Raw genomic sequence first — 19,492 nt, forward strand, 5'->3', positions numbered from 1 at the left:
TTCTAAAACTCTTACTTTATCCCCCCAAAAGATGGATGAATTTTCAGACCGGCTCACTACTGCATCAATAAAATATTTGAACTGACCAAGTCCTTTATTTGGGAATTTCAAAATGGATGTAATAAAGTGGTAATTGAACCTCGTGTCGTGCAATTTTGGTCTGAAATCATACTTGTGATTTCAAATCGAACTCGCGCTGCACGCTCGTTCGATTTTGAAATCACGCGAATGATTTCAGCCCAAATTGCACTCCACTCTGTTCAATTACCATTACTAATTACCAAGAGGTCTAACTGTTAGAATTCTAATTTATTGTTATGTTTTCACACTGCATCATCATTTTGTTGATTTTATTCGATACATTTTTGAACTGAAAATAAGCTACACATTGAAATAAATGATAAATTATGGTATAAAATGTTGTTTTCTTATCTTTTGTTATTAACCTGTATTAAACGGTGATAACACTCAGTGATGACACTCAATCACGCGTTAAACACGGTTGCTCGATTTAACTGTCCTGGTAAATTTATGAAAGAATGAAATGGATAGTTATAAGACAAAAAGACGAGTTCCCTGATGTCCTTACCCGCTGGAGTGTACACCGGTATTTTCGCAAGTTCCTGCCGAACACCCTAGGGTAGTGTAATGTAGTAATAATCACATACTTTGTACTGCTTCTTCCAGGTGCCAAAGATTTGGGATGCCAGTGATTTCTACCACGGTGCCAGCGGAGTCTCGGCTGCGATCCCCGCCCGGATTAAAACGAGCAAACAAAATTGAATGAAATCCGGTTACACAATAGGACTAATCAGTAGCTATTACAAAGCGGCATGCGAAAGAAACAAAACAAATTGTGGAAGGAGATTATTCACCTGCCATGGTTTGATGCTACTCTGGTTTACAGATTTACTGAATGAAGCGAAGAAGTTACAATTCATAGACCCAACGTTTCGACACTCCTGTCTAGTGCCTTCATCAGGGGTGATCTAAACGCTGCAACAAGAGGTCCTTTTATACGATCACCAATTAGCTGGCTTTTTTTTTTGACGAGGTGTAAATAGGCGTCAGGAAGTAAGCCGTCATCATCACAATTTAAAGGAGCGTCGGTGGAGTTAACGTGCCAAGCATCCAAACAAAGGCGTTGGTGGTAACGCCGATTAGTGGTGATAATTTTAGACTTATCCCACCCAATTGCGTGGTTAGTTAGGCACGTGTGCTCCGATAAAGCTAAATTTTCTTTGCAAAAGAAAACAGATTTATGATGCTCTTTCAAACGTTTACCAAACTGACGTTTGGTCTGTCCGATATATGGCAAAAATATGCCCCAAAGTCTGAAAAGGTTTCTGAGCAACTTAACGTTGTGGCTATTCAAAATTCTCTTGATGGGTTCCGTAACACCCTGAATGCATGGAATAACGGCAAAACCAGTCGCTGGTTCCCTTTCATCAGGAGTGTTACTAGTTGTAACTGGTTTTTGGCAGCTACGGAGAAAAGTTTTCGTAGAGCCGTTCGCCTTTAAGACATTGGAAACACATTTCCTCTCCTCAGCCTTCGAATTGAATCAAGATGGTAGACAGTCAGCCCTCCTAAGTAAAGTTTTGGCTACAGACTTTTTATGGCAAATAAGGTGGTGAGAATCGAAAGCGAGGTATTTGTCGGTGTGGGTGAGTTTACGATAGACTTTTGTCTCTCAATTCCCACGAACCCCTCTGGACACATTTAAATCAAGAAAGGGGAAATTTATATCCTTTTCACGCTCAAGGGTGAATTGGATAGACAGCTCCACTGAATTCAAATGCGATAAGAGGCACTCCGCTTCAGTTCCGGGTACCGCAGAAATAACATCATTCACCTTTTTACGCACACGAAGAATTTTAGTACGTGCGTCATTTGAATGCTTCCTTTCTTTGGTAGATAAATAACCTGAGAGCTGCAGATTCGTAATTCATTAGTCTGTCGAGCGAAAAAGTAAAAAACTTATGGTGGTCGGAAAGTGGCCACCTCCAACGCTTCGCGCAGTTGCGCTCTCCAGTGTTCTTGTCGCAAGAATGACTGCTCGTACCTAGTGGTTTCTTATTTTCGCGAGGCTTTCAAAACTTTTGCAATTTTCAAAAATTTGCATACTTTCAACGTTACTGATATATTTTAACCTCTCTCTGCGGAATTTTTTTTTTTTGCCAAATTGAAAATTCTTTTATCGGACAGTCTGTTATACTCGTGATAACCAAATCGGACTTCCGCTGCTCGGTCGTCTGATTTTGTTATCACGAGTATGATTACAGACCGAACTGGACTCTACTCAATCCTATTACCATTACTTATTACGCACACAAATAATTATGTCTGACTTGCCTAGCGCGCGCAAGATTTGAACTGCTCTCATACTACGAAAGATAAATCTGAGAGCAGCGAAGTCGTGATTTGATAGTCCATCTTCACGATGTTGGAGTTCGCTAACTGTACCAAGTTGTCAGACAAGGAAGACTGAAATTGAAACACACTCAGTTTTCTTGGATTGATTTGAAAATGGGAGATAGTTCAGCAAACAAGACTTTGCAGGAGTAATTACAATGCTGTCGATATTTTCTTGAAAGCGCTTCAGAGCATGCAAGCCCGCTTGACAGAGAAATAGATTTACAAAAAAAAAATCTTCAGTTGCAAATGCTACCATTTGCCTTTCCATGCTTTCCAGATAACATAATTCCCATTTCCGAAGCCAGCAATAGAAGTCTACAATTTTTTTTTTTTTTTCAATAAGTACTTTGTGTGCTTCCTTACTCACTCCTCTACCACAATCTACGTGTTTAATAAAGCTTAGCCAAGAATTTAGAGCAGTTTCCATTAGAGTAACATTTTGACTAAAACAAACAAACAAAGAAACAAAAACTGATAAAACAAAAACAAAAACAACAAAAAAGCAACAACAACCACAACAACAACAACACCCAGATACAGACTATATCATACTGAAGTAACTAAAGAGGGAACCCCCTACATTTTGTGATCTTTATCCCAAACTATAGCAGATCTCCGGCAAAGAGAACCACATCGAGCGAACAGTATTCTTTCTGCTGAGTTAGTCTCAAAGTTTTACATTGGAACGTCAAATTAAAGTTGACGCTTCCAAGAGTCACAACAGACGCCGTCAAATGGCGGCCTTGGCGGCGGAACTTGACAAGAGATGGGTTGCGTTGGAGAGTTACAGCCAGGAACCAGCGGTTGACAGCCTTTTTTAAACATGCGCGGCTGACGGGGCTCCCAACTTGAACCTGAAAGACAAAGAGAGAAGAACGGCAATATAAGCTGCGTTTGAGATGTTTGGACGAGATCTGGAGGGACTTCGTCGAGTATTTCAAGTTAATTACCCTTCAAAAAGTTAGTTCATGACAACAAAGGAATCATAGCAATAGAGAAAATAGACCAAAAGAAAGAAATTTCCGTTCGCGCTTTGAATAAAAAGGGAGACAAAATGTCTTTTTTCCCTTCACTATTGTTTTGGAAAGGCAACGAAAAGTCATTTAAAACCATTATTATAAAGCCTCAGAGCGTCCTGCCCCGATGCCAAATCTACGATATACAAGCCATGTCGGAGATCCGGCGACAAATAGATGCCTTAAAACACGGTACTTGAAAACTGATATTAACGTTAAGAACGGAATACTTAAGCACTTCAGACTCAAGGTGAAAAAAAGGTTACATAGGTAGGGATGTTTCTTTTTCTCCTAGTGAAAGGCTTAAAACTGTTCTATATCACCCAGAATGCAACATTTTTTTGAAGGTCGGCTTGAAAAGTAAGTGTACACCGTCCTATTAGTGCTCAAATCGGGCTGGTGATAAGCAATCACGTTCGAGAACTTTGCTACAGTATTGATTAGTGCACCAATGGGATAGTGTAAAGTTCACGTTATGCTTGTAACTGACCATTTAACGCAACACGCCTGTGTGACTACACGCGTTATATGCGTGCTGTTATAATTTTGTCAATCACTTGATGAATTACGGACCGAATTGAACTGCATTCTGTCAGGCTTGGTACTACTCATAAATGTCTACACATGTTTGTCATGGGTAGATCGGTTGTTCAGGGCGCGCTTATCACACAACAAGAGATTCAGCTCAGACTGATATACAGCAATACCTGTTATCAATTGTGACAGTTTTAGCCGAGACAGTATTTATTTTACGGTTGTTAGAATTGACGGTTTTAAAAACTACTGACAGTTATTAAAAATATTCATCCGCGTTCGGCTGAAACTAGACAAATGTGTTTTGTTTGTAATAAGATTTAAAAAAAGAACCGAAGGGCCATTTCTACTGTAAAAAGTAACTGAAGGGTTGCTTGTTGGTCAAACCCTTTAACTCCCAAGATCTGATTGGTAATTCTCCCCTCTAGCTGCAACACATTTCCTTGTAAATTTGTTATAAGAATTTGCTGTTAGATCAAGACAACAACTTTTACCTGATAAGTTTAAATATTCTCATTAGCTGTTCGCGGGAAAATGTAAGGATATTATCAGGAGGACTTTCATGTTGATCACTTCTGGGAGTTAAATGGTTAACCTGGTGCTTGTCAATATATGACAAAAACCAACACAGAAGAGGGTATTATAACTTTCTACTCATTGCCTATGGGCAGCCGTCACCACCAAAAATACAAGGATGTCAAATAGATCAGCAAATACAAAGCTGGTTTAAGGATCAGCTGCAGGATAGAAAAGCTAATACAGGAATGGCATGGCCAAATTATAGACGGTTTAGTTTTCCTCCATGAAATAGAACACCCTAAACATGAACAGTCTAGCCAAATGATAAACGGTCCGATTGCCCATGTCGAGTTAGAACATGAAATTGCGAAATAGACTAGCTCAATTACGAATAGCTTAGCCCTCATTTGCATTACAGTACACAAACGGTGTAGCGTTGCGTCAAATGGCTCAGGGTAATGTCGAATGGTACAGCGTATACACAAATGGTGTAGCGTTATGTCGAATAGCTTTGCAGAACATCAGACGCTCTATCTGAACATTAAATTCCTTAGCATTACACGAAATATTTCGATGTTGTGGCGAATCGTCGTGCTTGCTTGTTGGTTTCGGCGAGATGGCCTTCACGTCACGCCACCAAAAATGCAAACTGCAAATGGAACAGTGATCTGCTGGGGGCATGACGTCATCGAATGTGAAGACTGTCGCAAAACCGTCACATGGTGTGAGAGTCTTACTTCGCCTTGCCGTAAAGCAGAGCCAATTCGGTGAGTTTCTCCCTTTTTTTCCTGCCGATATTGCATTTATTCGTTGTCGTTCATGAAAGTGTTAATTAAAATAACAACGAGACTGGATTCTACCACGGTTTGCCGGCCTCCCGGTTTACCACAGTTTGCACGCGTTGGGTGAGCCTGAATGTCTATAGTACTAAGTAGTGTTAAGACGTGCATTAAATGTCGATTGCCGAGCTCTCTTTTCTTTTTCTGACTCACGCTTACTTTTTAATGAGAGTTCAACTTCAACCGGGCTCTTTGAACATTGGAGGAGTACGTGAGAAGTTGGATTTTGTGTCTGCCTCGGACGCTATGGTAAGTAAAACTGATATTCTTGATCTGCTTTGACATGTTTCAATCAAACACGTAGTGTTTGCCAAAGCGACCTTTTTTCCGAGTTGGTTTTATAGTCCGGCACACCAATTAACGCATTACGATATCACTTTTATTGAAGAATGTCGAAACAGATCAAGTATATCAGTTTTCTTACCATGGAGGGCTCGACGATCGACATTTAATGCACGTCATAATTAACAATTGGTACACACGTTCGCGTGCGTTCATCGAGATATGAAGCACGCGGGAAGTTTGGAGAGCACGAAAGATGCGTAAGAGTTGCTCGAGGCATAGCTGAGAGCAACTTTAGCTTCTTGAGTGCTCTCCAAACTTCCCAAGTGCTTCATATCTCCATGAACGCACAGCTGACGTATGAACCAATTGTTTTATAACATTTTCAACCAGATGGAAAATTTTTTTCTCGAGGGATTTGTTTGCTGATGTCATGAGAGTGCACAATAAGAATATGAAGCACGCTCGCGCAATTGAATTTGAATTTGGCTTCGGCGAGATTGTCTTCACGTCACGCCATAAGCAAGCTCGACGATTCGCCACAACATCGAAATATTTCATGTAATACTAAGCGATTTAATGTTCAGTTAGAGCGTCTGATGTTCTGCAAAGACGTGTGTAAGCTGTACCATTCGACATTACGCCAAGCCATTTCACGCAGCGCTACACTGTTTGTATGTACGCTGTACCATTCGATATAATGCTGAGCCATTTCACGCAACGTTACACTGTTTGTATGTACGCTGTACCATTCGATATAATGCTGAGCCATTTCACGCAACGCTACACCATTTGTGTGTACGCCGTACCATTCGACATTAAGCTAAGCCATTTCACGCAACGCTACACCATTGGTGTGTACGCTGTACAATTCGACATTACGCTGAGCCATTTCACGCAACACTACTCTATTTATATGTACGCTGTACCATTCGACATTACGCTGAGCCATTTCACGCAACACTACTCTATTTATATGTACGCTGTACCATTCGACATTACGCTGAGCCATTTCACGCAACGCTACACCATTGGTGTGTACGCTGTACAATTCGACATTACGCTGAGCCATTTCACGCAACACTACTCTATTTATATGTACGCTGTACCATTCGACATTACGCTGAGCCATTTCACGCAACACTACTCTATTTATATGTACGCTGTACCATTCGACATTACGCTGAGCCATTTCACGCAACACTACTCTATTTATATGTACGCTGTACCATTCGACATTACGCTGAGCCATTTCACGCAACGCTACACCATTGGTGTGTACGCTGTACAATTCGACATTACGCTGAGCCATTTCACGCAACACTACTCTATTTATATGTACGCTGTACCATTCGACATTACGCTGAGCCATTTCACGTAACGATACACCATTTGTGTGTACGCTGTACAATTCTAAATTACGCTGAGCCATTTGACGCAACGCTACACCGTTTGTGCGTACGCTGTGCAAGTGAGTGCAAAGCTATTCGTAATTGAGCTAGTCCATTTCACAATTTCATGTTCCAGCTCGACATGGGCAACTGGACCGTTTATCATTTGGCTAGACTATTCATGTTTAGGGTGTTCTGTTTCATGAAGGAAAACTAAACCGTCTATAATTTGGTCATGCCATTCCTTTATTAGCTATTCTATCCTGCAGCTGATCTTTAGACCAGCTTTGTATTTGCTGATCTATTTGACATCCTTGTATTTTTGGTGGTGACGGCCGCCCATAATTGCCAGTACCTCGCAACAATCTGGGTAAAGCAACCGCATGTAATAGGGACTTGTATGAGACTGTTTGATGTGGGTCTTAGGTTTCTAAACAGGAGTCTTCGCATCTTGGGAGTCTAGGATTTTACCATTGCCACCCCTACATAAACTATTTAAGAAAAACAACAATTAAGCAAACCTCAAACAGCCTCAGTGATTCCTCTATTGGTCTGTCCCGCCAGGGACTGGGTGGGGGATTGTGGTCCTTGATTTCTACATACTGCTGGTGACAGACACATTTGCTTGTCCCCTAAATTATCACAAAGTTGATGAAAAAAGAAAAAAAAAAAAAAAAGAAATTTGTCATTACTGTGACTAGCAGATTTGTTGCTATAGATGCAAATCAATGTGATAAATGTTTACCTTTTGATGAGCTCTACAGCAAAATCATACAATTTTTCAAATTGTCTGAAGCATGGGTTATCTTCCATGGTTCAAAACCTGAAAAAAACAAAAAAACAAAAACAAAAACCAAATGAAAGTGGGATGACAAAGTCTGGTGGAGAAGCTACACACAATTCAATTTTGGTTTAGTTTGGAAGGAGAACAATAAAGAGATAATAATTTGTTAGCAAGTGCACTATGATTGGTCAATTTAGTAGGCTGTATCTCATGGTGCACCCTGCTAAATTCAAAAGTTTGTTTGAATTGAAATCTTTCCTCTCTATTTGAATCCAAAAATAAAATAAATATCTTACTAATCTCGTTTTCTTAATTTCTACAGTAAGTTATGGACCCTTGTTTTTTTTCCAAGAGGGTACATGTCCCACATACTTTCCCATTGGCCCATAAAACCCAACAGAAAAAACTTGATCTGTAACTTACAGCACAGACCTTGAACTTGGTTAGTAAAAGGCATCAATAACCCACGAAGAATCAAATGTGGCTAATGATAGAGATGATCAAACAGGGATTGCAAATGAATCCACTTGGAAATTTGTGAATCAACCCTTTAGATGCCGCCATCAGTATGCATGTTCTCTATACTTTTCTCTATACATTTCATAAGATGCTGACTCGGAGAATTTAATATTTAACAATCAAACTTTTCTTTAGTTCATGTTCATTTCCTTTATTCTTGTCACCTTAAAGTGTGATATATTGCTACATGTCCTCCCCCTTAGGGATCAAAGGATTAATTTTTGATGATGGGCATAAATTCTTTATCCGCAGTTCAAATATAAGACTTTCATAAATTCACATTCATAAATTCTTAGATGACAGTTAAAACTTCTTAAACTTGACAAGAGGAAAACTAAGAGAGATATGTCGACAGAAAATATTGAGCTTTTCCTGGAAATCTTCCTTAACAAAACTATTTTACTAACCAAGCCATTTGACCAAATCCAAAATTCCTGTGAAAAACTTCTCCTCTTCCTTCTCTGGGTTTGTGTCATCATATCTCAAGCAGCAAACACCGTTGTGGGCCTGAGGAGAATTAATAGCACATAATAAATACAATTTAATAACACTGATAATGGTGATGAGATTCATGATGGTAAAGAGGATGGGGACTTTAATGACGATCATGACTGTAATGCCGGCAACAACATCTTTAAATGTTAAAATAGAAATGATAATGATGATAACATAAACATGAGATTTAGTGCCAGGAGTCTGGTAAATACAACAGATTTCAACAATAACTGGCAGCATACACTCAACCTCACTGTGCCCAGTGACACAGGTAATGCCTTAACAATGTCCCTCCAAATCACCATTGCTCGAGCTAATCTTGCGTCACTCCCCACATTATATAATGCACATGGCACCATCTTATTCATGACTTTACATATTAACCAACAAACCAAAAAGAACAACCTCATATCACAATAGATCAAAACTGACCAATCACCACAGACTTATACAACTTGAATCTAACAGCAAATATCATCACTGCAAAAACTGACCATCACTTCACCCCATAAACCACACTACTTTTACCACTCAACTAACAAAAACTGTTCATTTGACTCCCATGAAGACTTCCACTAAGGTTGTTGAAACATCAGTAAGCACTACCAAAACATTCCTTCTCCAGACTACCTTTATCTGGATGATTAGACTAAACAATCAGAAAAAGCTATCAGAGCATTCTGAAGTGATACAGTATCATAAACCTTACTCTTGCATAACCAAAGTTGAAGTTGATAGCTTTTTTAGCATGACCAATGTGAAGATTACCGTTGGGTTCAGGAGGAAATCTTGTTTGCACCTAGAAAAGTAGAATTCTCAATAAATTTCATGTAATATTTAGCTTGTCAGAAGATACTATGTAATTATTGTGTAGACACTGCATGTAAACTCAGGAAACACACAAAAAAAAAACTCACAGAAACAATAAATTAAAGAAAAATAAACGTGGAAGTCTACAAATTAGAATAAAAAATAATAAAGTGTGAGCTGGGAACCATACTTACATGTATTTTAGAGTACCTATTTTCTAACACCTGAAGATTACAATGTGGGGCCTTCCTCTCTATGCATGATGATGGACAATCAACAACAATTCCCTATCAAAATGTACTTTTGATTTCTGTGCAGTCCAGCATTGCACATTTGTATTCCCCAGAGTAAACAGTCAGTGCGAGAGAACAAGTTATTGTTAGTAATAATCTGGCCCAGGACAAAATAAAATGATCTCTGCCAGTTTTCTAACCCAAGTACTCAGTTGATAGTCCATATTGCTAACATGTCTTCAAAGCATAATGCATCATTCAACACTGAAACTGTGAAATCCTGTAAGAATCATTTCATTACTTGAACAGTTACATTATCTGACACTTACTCTTCCTCCAGTTCTTTCTAAATGTTCCTTTAGCAGTGCCATCGTCTTAGGGGTTACAACATAGGCAGGTGTAAGGTAGTTCTCACCTAAGTTTAAAAAAGGTATAGAAAATACTGATTAGTACATAGACATAACTAAGTGTGTTACAAAGGGGAGACTGAAGACATCTTACATGTCCATTATCATAAACATTATTACATCATGGCCTGATAATAACTATTCCTAATGAAGCTACTGACAGTACACGATTTCAAATGAGTCGACCCCTAACACTTGAACATCAGTGTGCATATTCTATAAGCTGTTCTTATTCTTTTCCTAAAGTGCTGATGGGGAGAATTTGTTTAACAATCAAGAGCTGATCATTTCCTTCATTGTCATGACCTTAGTGTGTGACTTGGAGGTGATAATTATTGTCTCTAAGAAGAAATGCCAGTCATTTTAAAAGTTCAAAGGGTAAAATAATTTTGGCTAACCACAAAACTATAAATACTAAAAAATTTTAGTTTGGTGAGATATAATAAGACAAGAGAGGCAAATATGAAGATGAATTACTAGATACACGCCAGAGTATCATGGCTGGAAACAGAATTTACATTAAAACTAATTGCAAACTATATGATGTGGCCTGTATCCTGAGCTATATTCACCTGGTTTGTGGAACTTGCTTGCCTCTCCAAACAAAGAACTTGTTTCATCATCTCCAGTATCACCATTCAATGAAACCTCTACAGCTGCAGGATGAGACTCTTTTGCTGGCTTTCCCTCTTTGCTGGGCTTGGCCTCCTATGATCAATACATGTACAGTCCATAACATTAACTCTTTACACCCTAACATCAGTAAGCATATTCTCCATTCTGTTCCCAACACATTTCCTGAGCAATAATTTGTTTAACAGCCAGAAGCTTTGGGGCCCGGTTGCTCAAAGTCTGATTAGTGCTAACCCAGGGTAAAATTTAAATCAGAGTTTCTTCATTCACTTTTTTCAAAGCCTTTTTCAGATAATTACCTTTATTCTTATTTGGGCATCCAATCATCAAATTGTAGACAATTAGAATAGTACTGAATTTTCTTTTACAGCTTTCAGATCTGAAAGCAAATTTCACACTAACCCTGGGTTACTTTAACCCAGCTTTGAAAAACCCAGCACAGATCTTTAGTTGGTGATCATTTCCTCTTTTCTCATGACCTTAGAGTTTGATTCTGGGATGATACTATGAGGAGAAATTACATGCTAATCACTCTGAGAGGGTAAAAGGACCAAACATCAAATCATACAATATTGTTTGAAAAATGGTTCATTTACATAAATTATCCTTTACCCTTAAGATCTCATTAGTAATCCTCCTTACTATCTCCCATACAGTTCTTGTGATTTGTGTTTGGAGAATTTGGTATTAGATCAACTCATAATCCTTTAACTGATATTTTTCTTCATTCTCATCACTTGTCTGCTTGATATTGTATTGATTTTGTAAGGAGAAATTCTGTCTTGGTCACTCTTGGGAGTCAAAGCCATTGACCCCTGAGAGTGACTTATAAATCATCTCCATCAATTACTCATGCCGCTCATTGTCTGGTTCGATGCACTTGGTTATATCAAGGTGGAAACTTTAAAATATGGTGCCATAAAGACAAGTCTCTAGTTATGTCACCTTTGTTTTGAAAGCCTGCATGTCTGCTTCAGTTTTAGGTCCAAGCAAATCTAAGATCTGTAAAAGAGTTAAAATACCAACAATAAATACCATCCAACAAAAGAGTCATTGTTAAATATTAATAGTTACACCTGTGTGAAATCAAACCTTCCAAAAGATAAGTCCATAACATTCAAACATCAATATTTTCTGTTTTTTTAACATTTTGGAGCATGGTTCTCTCTAACTTTCTCGCAAAAAATATTCATAATAGAGTAGTCTCTACTTGTGACAGTAATCATGGATCTCCTATGTAATATAGGACATTTTCTTCAGTCTAAGGGCAACTTATTCCTGTCAGCAGTGAAGACTTCCTTTGACCCGGTGTGAGTTTGATGTTCCTGGCAAAACTGACAGATGGAGTGACAACTGATGGACATACAGAATGACAGGCAGACAGTAGGACTGATTTATAGCAAGCTATTGTACCACAAACCTGCATATCAATTTCTGCTTTCACAGCTTTTCTATCTGCCCACTTTAACTTCTCTCTCGCCTTTCCTAAAATTTCAAACAAAGTAAAAACAGGTCATATATCTTTACTAAAACAAACAATATCCATTAAATTAGTTCACAAGAGGATTTATAATTTTCAGGGCTTCCAGACAAGTGGAACATTACAGGGGCCTTATTACAGAGGGGCTTGTTTGAGAGGGGCTTATTAGGGAGGGATTATTTACAGGAGGGAGGCCTTATGAGAGAGGGGACTCATTTGAGAAGGTTCATCTGAGAAAGGGGCTCATTAGACACTGTGAAAGAATAAAGTCTCATTCTAAACTCACCCATTATTATTCCAACATTGAATTTGTAGCGTTTCTTCAACAATTCTTCCTTGTGTTAACCCTCTACAGCCTAACATCAGTAGACATATTCTCCATACTGCTCATCATACATTTCTCAAGGTGCTGACAAGGAGAATTTGTTTAGTAATCAAGAGTTTCTTCTGTTAATTATCATTTCCCTTATTCTCATGACATTATTGTGTGATTCAGGGGTGATATTGTAAGGAGAAATTAGATGCTAGTCACTCTTAGAGGTTAAAGGGTTAAGTTGTAATTCACGTAAGTGATTCTCCCTTTCAACTGATATACAGTACCTTGCAATTCAAGTAAGTTAAGTGAAACTGATGTGAGCTACTTTAAAAGAGTAAATCAAATCTTTCAATTTCTTACTTACACAGTCTTCAATCTGATCAGGTGTGATGTTTACTCCAATACCACAATTTTTTTCAAAGGCAGCCACATCAACAGGCAAAACTGGATTGGCCTTCATAAAATCCACTGCAGCTAAGATAAAATAAAAGTAACACATAATATGAATATTAATTAACTGATTGAACCCAGGGGTAGAATTTATTTATGTTGTCCAATCAGACAAAGGCAGTCTGGAGAAGTACTAATGTTCATATTAGTTTGTGATATTTTGACAACCCCAGGGGAAGTCTTCATCTTGTCTCCATTCTGATGATGACCTCCACAATGATTTTTAAAATGCCAGTCACTTCCACCAACTGCAGTCCTTCTCAATTTACTCAGACAATCAGACAGTACCATCAAATTTATCAATCCCCTGAAATACCTTCGAAATAATTAATCACCAACTAAACAATAAGTACTTCTTAATCACCAAGTTCAAGGTCCATACTGTAACTTATGAACAATTTTTTTTGCACAGGTCAAAAAAATTCCATTGGGGAAAATCCCAGCATAAAAAAAAACCATGTTCTGTAATAATGATAATGATAATAATAATAATAATAATAATAATAATAGTAATAAATTTAATAGTTATATAGCGCAAAATTCATTAAAGGTATATGATCTAATGCACTTTACAATAAATTTTAAAGATATCAAAAGAAACTGCAGGGAATATGATAGTTAGATTAAAAAATGAAAACAAAATTATATTTAACAATAAATTAAAAAACGATACAAAATCTATATAGTAGATAGTCTAAAAATGTTCACACAGTTAACAGTATGCTTGTTTAAAAAGATACGTTTTCAGTTGTTTCTTAAAAATATTTACACTACTTACACTTAATTTACAGTATGGACCAAGAAAACAAGGTTAGTAACTTAAAGATATTTTTGGGTTAAATTAGAGGGGTAGATTTTGACCACAACACACTTTTTGATTTAGCACACCATATAGTAAAAAAAGGCTTAATGAACCGACCAATCATGATGCACATAGTAATTCAGAGATATAATAAAAAACCTGATCAATTTCAGCTTCTCCTCCCTTTCTTACACTAAATAGCAACATCATACCTGTCAGTTGTATCGCAGATGCCAACTTCTTGTTTGCAATGTAGTTACTAACAAACTTGATCTGTGATTCATCTTTGATATTGCTGCTTGCCAAGGAGTACATCAAAACACCAGTGGGTTTTTCAATCGCGTCTGTGGATTTTTCTTTCACCTGTTAAAAACAGAAAAATTGTGATGCTCAATCTAAGCATAGAGAAGCAGTGAACACAAGAAATAGCCATCATCAATTCTACAGTGTAGGACAGTTGTACCATGGACACTAAAATCTATTTGCCTCAGCCCAGTGTCATACTGACTGTTTCACAAAGGTACAAGCTTGTCTTCACAATTCATTAGATACAAAGAAAAGGGCAAAAATGAAAAAGAAGATCAACTACAAGGCCAACAGATTACAGAGTGACCAGAGGCTTAAAAAAGTACAACTCAAAATTGATCTTGCTTGTCCTTATTTTGGGTGCTTCATTTTGTGTCTTGATTACTTCATCTCCATTAGCACTCTGAGGCAAGTTGTTCAAAGGCCAATTAGCACTAATCCAAAGTTAAATTTTAATCAGGGTTTCTTTATTCCTTTGATCAGTAGCCTTCTTGGGATAATTTTCATGATTTTTTTTTTATAGCATCCAAGATAGAAAAGGAAAAAAAATTATATCAAAATTATAATTTTTTTTAAACTTTCAGATCTGAAATCAGGTTTCACACTAACCCTGGGTTATCTTAATCCAGCCCTGCTTTACAAATGAACGTGCAGGATGCAAGTAGAGAAGGATAAAAAAGAGTGTAATTGCATGAACATAAAGCCAGATATTTACACAAGGTCTAGGATAAACCAAGGTTTTGCGCAATCAATGGGCCTAAGGCACACTCTATAAGAGGGTTGATTGACTTAAAAATGTCTTCCACTGCAAGCTTTCAGCTCTCTTGACACTGTTCCCAAAAATAAACGTTCAGATGAAGGGTTCAGTTAAACTGAGGATTGTTTACACAGTGGTTTTGTTCTTTGTTTAAATAATCAGCACTCAGTGACTGAGTTATGTCCAGCTGGACAGAGAATATTTAGCTTTGAGTCATGACATACAAACCTTGTACATTCTCGTCCAGTCCTCTCACTCACTCAATTTGTACTCAATATATTACCAATGTACGTTCAAAACCAATATATGCTCATTTACATAACAAATCTTCATTCCAGTAGTGCATTTTAATTTCATCACAAAAGAGCAAGATTTCCAATTATTGCAAGAATCGTCAGAAAGAGGAAAACTTAAGACTTTATGTCACCCATTTATCTTACTATTACATGTAAGTACCAGTTATTGCATCAGCCTACGAAGAACTGATCGAGCTGATATAAGATAAAGAGATTGCAGTAGCACCTTTAACAAACATTCTCAGCCAATCTAACGAGATCACTAAAAATATACAAACACTTTTTCAAGCAAGTGCATCCATGATCAGTTAATACTCCACAAAAATAACAGGCTATTAAAATCTATCGAATGAAAACCCCAAGCTTTTACTCACCAAAGTTATGATGGATTCCAGTCGCTTCGAAAGCGCATCATTTTTCAGTGTTTCCTGAGCTTTCTGCTCGCTTAAACCAATACTTTGGAAAAGTCCAGCCTTGTCCATCACCGATCGACTAACAATAACAGGAGAAAAATTCTCACAAAGCGCGGAGGCAAAAGAACGAAACCTTATTCTACGAGGAAACAGCCACATGCATGGAATAGACTATACCTTTGTAGCCGCGCAAGCTCGTTCAAGAAGACTAGGTCGAGACTGGCTTGGTTTATTGGATCTACATTTAGAAGATCCTCGCAGCTAAGAACACTACTGAAACTAGTAGTTGTAAGTAGGACCTGAAAAAAATTTCAGGCCCGTACGGGCCTGAAATTTTTTTTTTTTTTCAGGTCCTACTTACAACTACTAGTTTCAGTAGTGTTCTTAGCTGCGAGGATCTTCTAATTTCATCTTTCCACCGCAGTGCAAATATGTGAATTTTCATATATCTAAATCTTCATTCACTCGGATCTACATTTATTTTGGCGGTGTCACAGTACGTTTCCTAAGGTGAACTTGCTAAGGTGTTGACAAGAAGAATTTGTGTACCAATCAAGAGCTTCTTTAGTTTTGTGATCATTTCCTTTATTGTTGTGACCTTCATGCGTGATTTAGGGGTGATATTTTAAGGAAAAATCAGGTCGTTAACAGTTAGGTGAGATCAAGGTTCTGAAAGGACGAAACACCTTATGATTTCCTTTTTGTTAATCAAGGCTATTGTTATATTCATCTGGCATAGTAACTTCAGGGATTTCTCCAACCTAAACAGCCGGCGGTTTAACGATTATCACATCAGCGAAAAAATAAAAAAAGGGAATATTTATGTCATTGCGCTATACTCCTGATTAATGAAAACCTAAAAGATGCTGTATGAGGCCCAGTCTCACCTGGCGTATAAATAGCGAAACACGGTAGCTACAAAATAGAATCATGGGTCACGAAATAAACGATGATACACGATTTTCTGTTTCGAGTTTGATAAGCTCATATTCAGCTTCTTCAATAGTGCTGGTGTTACCAAGTGCACCGTTTCGTTACACACTTGTGGGGCAAATCACATTTTCACAGGAGTTAAGGTGAGGACAGAATAAGTTAATAGCGACCTAATGCAGTGGATGAGATAAACGGGTATTGACTAAAGATACCTAAAGATACAAATAAAATTAATTTGAAACATGAGACAAACGAATGAAAGAAATATCGATCTTATTCATTAACTTTCCTCTCGAGGTCATCGAATTTTACGATCTGAAGTTCACCCACATAGCTTTAGATTTCTCGTTAATGAGCCATGACATACAGTGGATACATAAAGGATCATCCTGCATACTGCTGAGATCATCGATGTCGAAATTGTCATATCTAAATAACACATAGTGAAAGAAAGGAAATTTCAAGCTCCTTCGTGACAAAGGAAAAAAATCATTTTTAACCGACGACCGAAAAAAAAGACCCTATCCGACAGATCAAGTTAAACGACAGAGTAAATATCAATGCTGACATGTTGATAAACATACCAGACCTTGAGGTAGCTTATTTATCTTCCCATGAGGGATCTTTGAAGCTGCAGTATTTCTGATTTCAGTATCATGTGTGTCACTTGTTTGTATGAACTATAATACAATTATTTATGGCCTCGCTTACTGCATCCAAACTCAGCAGACAATTCCGGAGCTCTAAGAGAAAGAGAGCTAGGGCCTCAGATTTCTCTTCCAAATTAACGACAACTGGTTCTGTGACAATTTAATCATAAAATTCCTGTAAGATACCCCGAGGGTTTCTGTACACAAAGATGCATGGAGTACATAGATTTAAAAAATTCTGGAATAACTTCCTCGGATATTTCTCTAAGAAGAGTACTTATGGTATTCGCTTTAATTCTTTACAAGACGCGTAACGATTTGAATATGCTTTTCTTTAGATAAAGCGAGAAGTCAATTATTTTCTTGGGAAAGAACTTTATTGGAGTTGAATTTATTGCAAGTAGTCTTCAGGTGAGGAAAGATAATGAAGAGATATGTAGCAGATTATAATCGAAAGACGGGAAAATTCGAAAAAATAAACATAAAGAACACATATTATTGATGTGATTTCTTTAGCTTTGTATCTCCTCCGGTGATGAATATGTGCAACTTGTTATTACAAAGTACACGTAGATATCAACCCAGCAAAAAAGGAGTGATCTTTGAGAACAGAGAAAGTTATCAGTAAAAGCAAAGTATCTCGATGTAACACTAAATTTTTTTACATGTAAAAGAAAGACAGTGAATGAAAACAACTGAAACATGGATGCCCATTTAATCTTGTTCGGAACTCGACTACATACCGACAAACCCATCTGGATTTTGTGAATCAGCATCGTTTTCATATTAGAAAGGAACAGATTTTATTATTCCAAAACTGATTGTATCAGGATGAGATCTAGAGCGCCACTGAATTTCACTGGACACTCACGCTTTTGACTGCAAAAATATTTCGTGCAGAATTGGCGGGAATTATTTACAAGAAAAAAGGTTACCGCTATTATTTTTAGAAACTTTATGAAGTTGTCACGGTGAAAGCGGAAAATGAAAATTTGAGAGAACTGTAACGCTAATGGGAAGATGACCAAAAACAAATGTGTATCATATTGATCAAGGGATATATCGAGTTGATCACTTGAAGAGAAATTGCATTGGTACAATATAATTCACGGTATGAATTCATCCTTATCGACTCAGTTATGACAGAGTGTAACATGGCCTGCTCTTAGGAGAATAGGGATTTTGCGGATTGAGGGTGTTTTGCACCAAAACGGAAATAACTAAATTTAAATTACAAGATAAATTAATCGTCATGCAGAAACATGTAAACAAGTAATAATCATAGAGAGAATAAAACAAACAAACAAAAAAACAAGCAAAATAACTTTCTTAGAGAAGAATAGCAATTGTGATCACGAAACTGGGTATTAGACGAGGTTAGATCTTTTAAACTCGTGAATATGTAACCTTGTTCATTTTTTCATCGAAATTGTTGTAAAGCAAAATATTATTTTTGATATTTTCAGGCATGTAGAATTAACAAATGACATCATTTGGAGAATAGAGGGATTCAGAGGATGACAGTTTAACAGGTACAAACCAATTTTCATTCTGCAACTGATTAGAGCTGTTTAGAGCTCGTGTCATTTATAATGAAAGATCGTAATCTTAATTTTCGTGCAGCTGACAACAATTAAGTTTAATTTCAGTCGATTTTTCTCGGGTTATTGTTGTCAGACGTGAAAATATTTCACTTGCATACACGCATAAATTTCATTGGTTTCTCTCATTTGCCTCGTGGTTAAATAGTCTGCACGCGATGCAATTTCCTAAACCCTCTAACTCCTAGAGATGAAATAACTTGTAACTTATCCCTGTAATATCAATACGTTATCCAGCAAACAGGTAATGAAAATACTCAAAGTTTTATCTGGTAGAATTCGTTCTCTTTGAACTAACACCAAATTTCCGTAACTACTTTGAAAGGAAACATGTAGCCGCTAGAGGGGAGAATTAACAATTAGATCACGGGAGTTAAAGATTTAAATGTACGTGATCATTATGCGGCAGAAGCGTGTGATGAGCATGTGACAGAGCTAGATAACTTAATGTATATAATTATAGCTCTCGTCAAAGTCAAAACCAGCAAATATCTCTCGAAAACAAACGAAGTTTGAACAAAGCTCGAGGTTGAAAAAAAAATACCCAATCCCTACGTTTCTTTTGATATCGTAACATTCGCGATTTATGGTAATAATAACGGTAATAT

General features: G+C 37.4%; 1 protein-coding gene across 2 annotated transcripts; it reads right to left on the reverse strand.

The window, feature by feature from the left end:
* Positions 1-2,549: 2,549 nt before the first annotated feature.
* Positions 2,550-15,866, reverse strand: LOC131777923 (glutamine--tRNA ligase). 2 transcript variants are annotated; one of them, XM_066174349.1, is made up of 12 exons: positions 14,141-14,171; positions 13,041-13,150; positions 12,647-12,769; positions 12,301-12,365; positions 11,826-11,882; positions 10,820-10,955; positions 10,170-10,255; positions 9,507-9,596; positions 8,710-8,809; positions 7,745-7,822; positions 7,521-7,631; positions 2,550-3,272 (listed from the first exon to the last, which is right to left on the reverse strand). In XM_066174349.1, the coding sequence occupies exons 3-10, from the start codon at positions 12,648-12,650 to the stop codon at positions 7,758-7,760; spliced, it is 603 nt and encodes a 200-aa protein (XP_066030446.1). In that variant the 5' UTR covers positions 12,651-12,769; positions 13,041-13,150; positions 14,141-14,171; the 3' UTR covers positions 2,550-3,272; positions 7,521-7,631; positions 7,745-7,757. The 2 variants fall into 2 exon arrangements, with proteins under 2 accessions (XP_066030446.1, XP_066030447.1); XM_066174350.1 differs by lacking the exons at positions 2,550-3,272; positions 7,521-7,631; positions 7,745-7,822; ... (4 more) ...; positions 11,826-11,882; positions 12,301-12,365 and adding an exon at positions 15,662-15,866 and having other exon boundaries at positions 12,653-12,769; positions 14,141-14,291.
* Between the last annotated feature and the right edge of the window lie 3,626 nt (positions 15,867-19,492).

Source organism: Pocillopora verrucosa, chromosome 11 (genome assembly GCF_036669915.1).
Source record: "Pocillopora verrucosa isolate sample1 chromosome 11, ASM3666991v2, whole genome shotgun sequence".
Lineage (NCBI taxonomy): Eukaryota > Metazoa > Cnidaria > Anthozoa > Scleractinia > Pocilloporidae > Pocillopora > Pocillopora verrucosa.

Excerpts from the sequence above, each read along its gene's own strand:
- LOC131777923 (XM_066174349.1), bottom strand. Across the intron at positions 9,597-10,169 it reads TAGAAAGAACTGGAGGAAGA|GTGCAAACAAGATTTCCTCC; the intron begins GTAAGTGTCAGA and ends CTACTTTTCTAG. Across the intron at positions 7,823-8,709 it reads GGATTTGGTCAAATGGCTTG|GTTTTGAACCATGGAAGATA; the intron begins GTTAGTAAAATA and ends TGTTTTTTTCAG.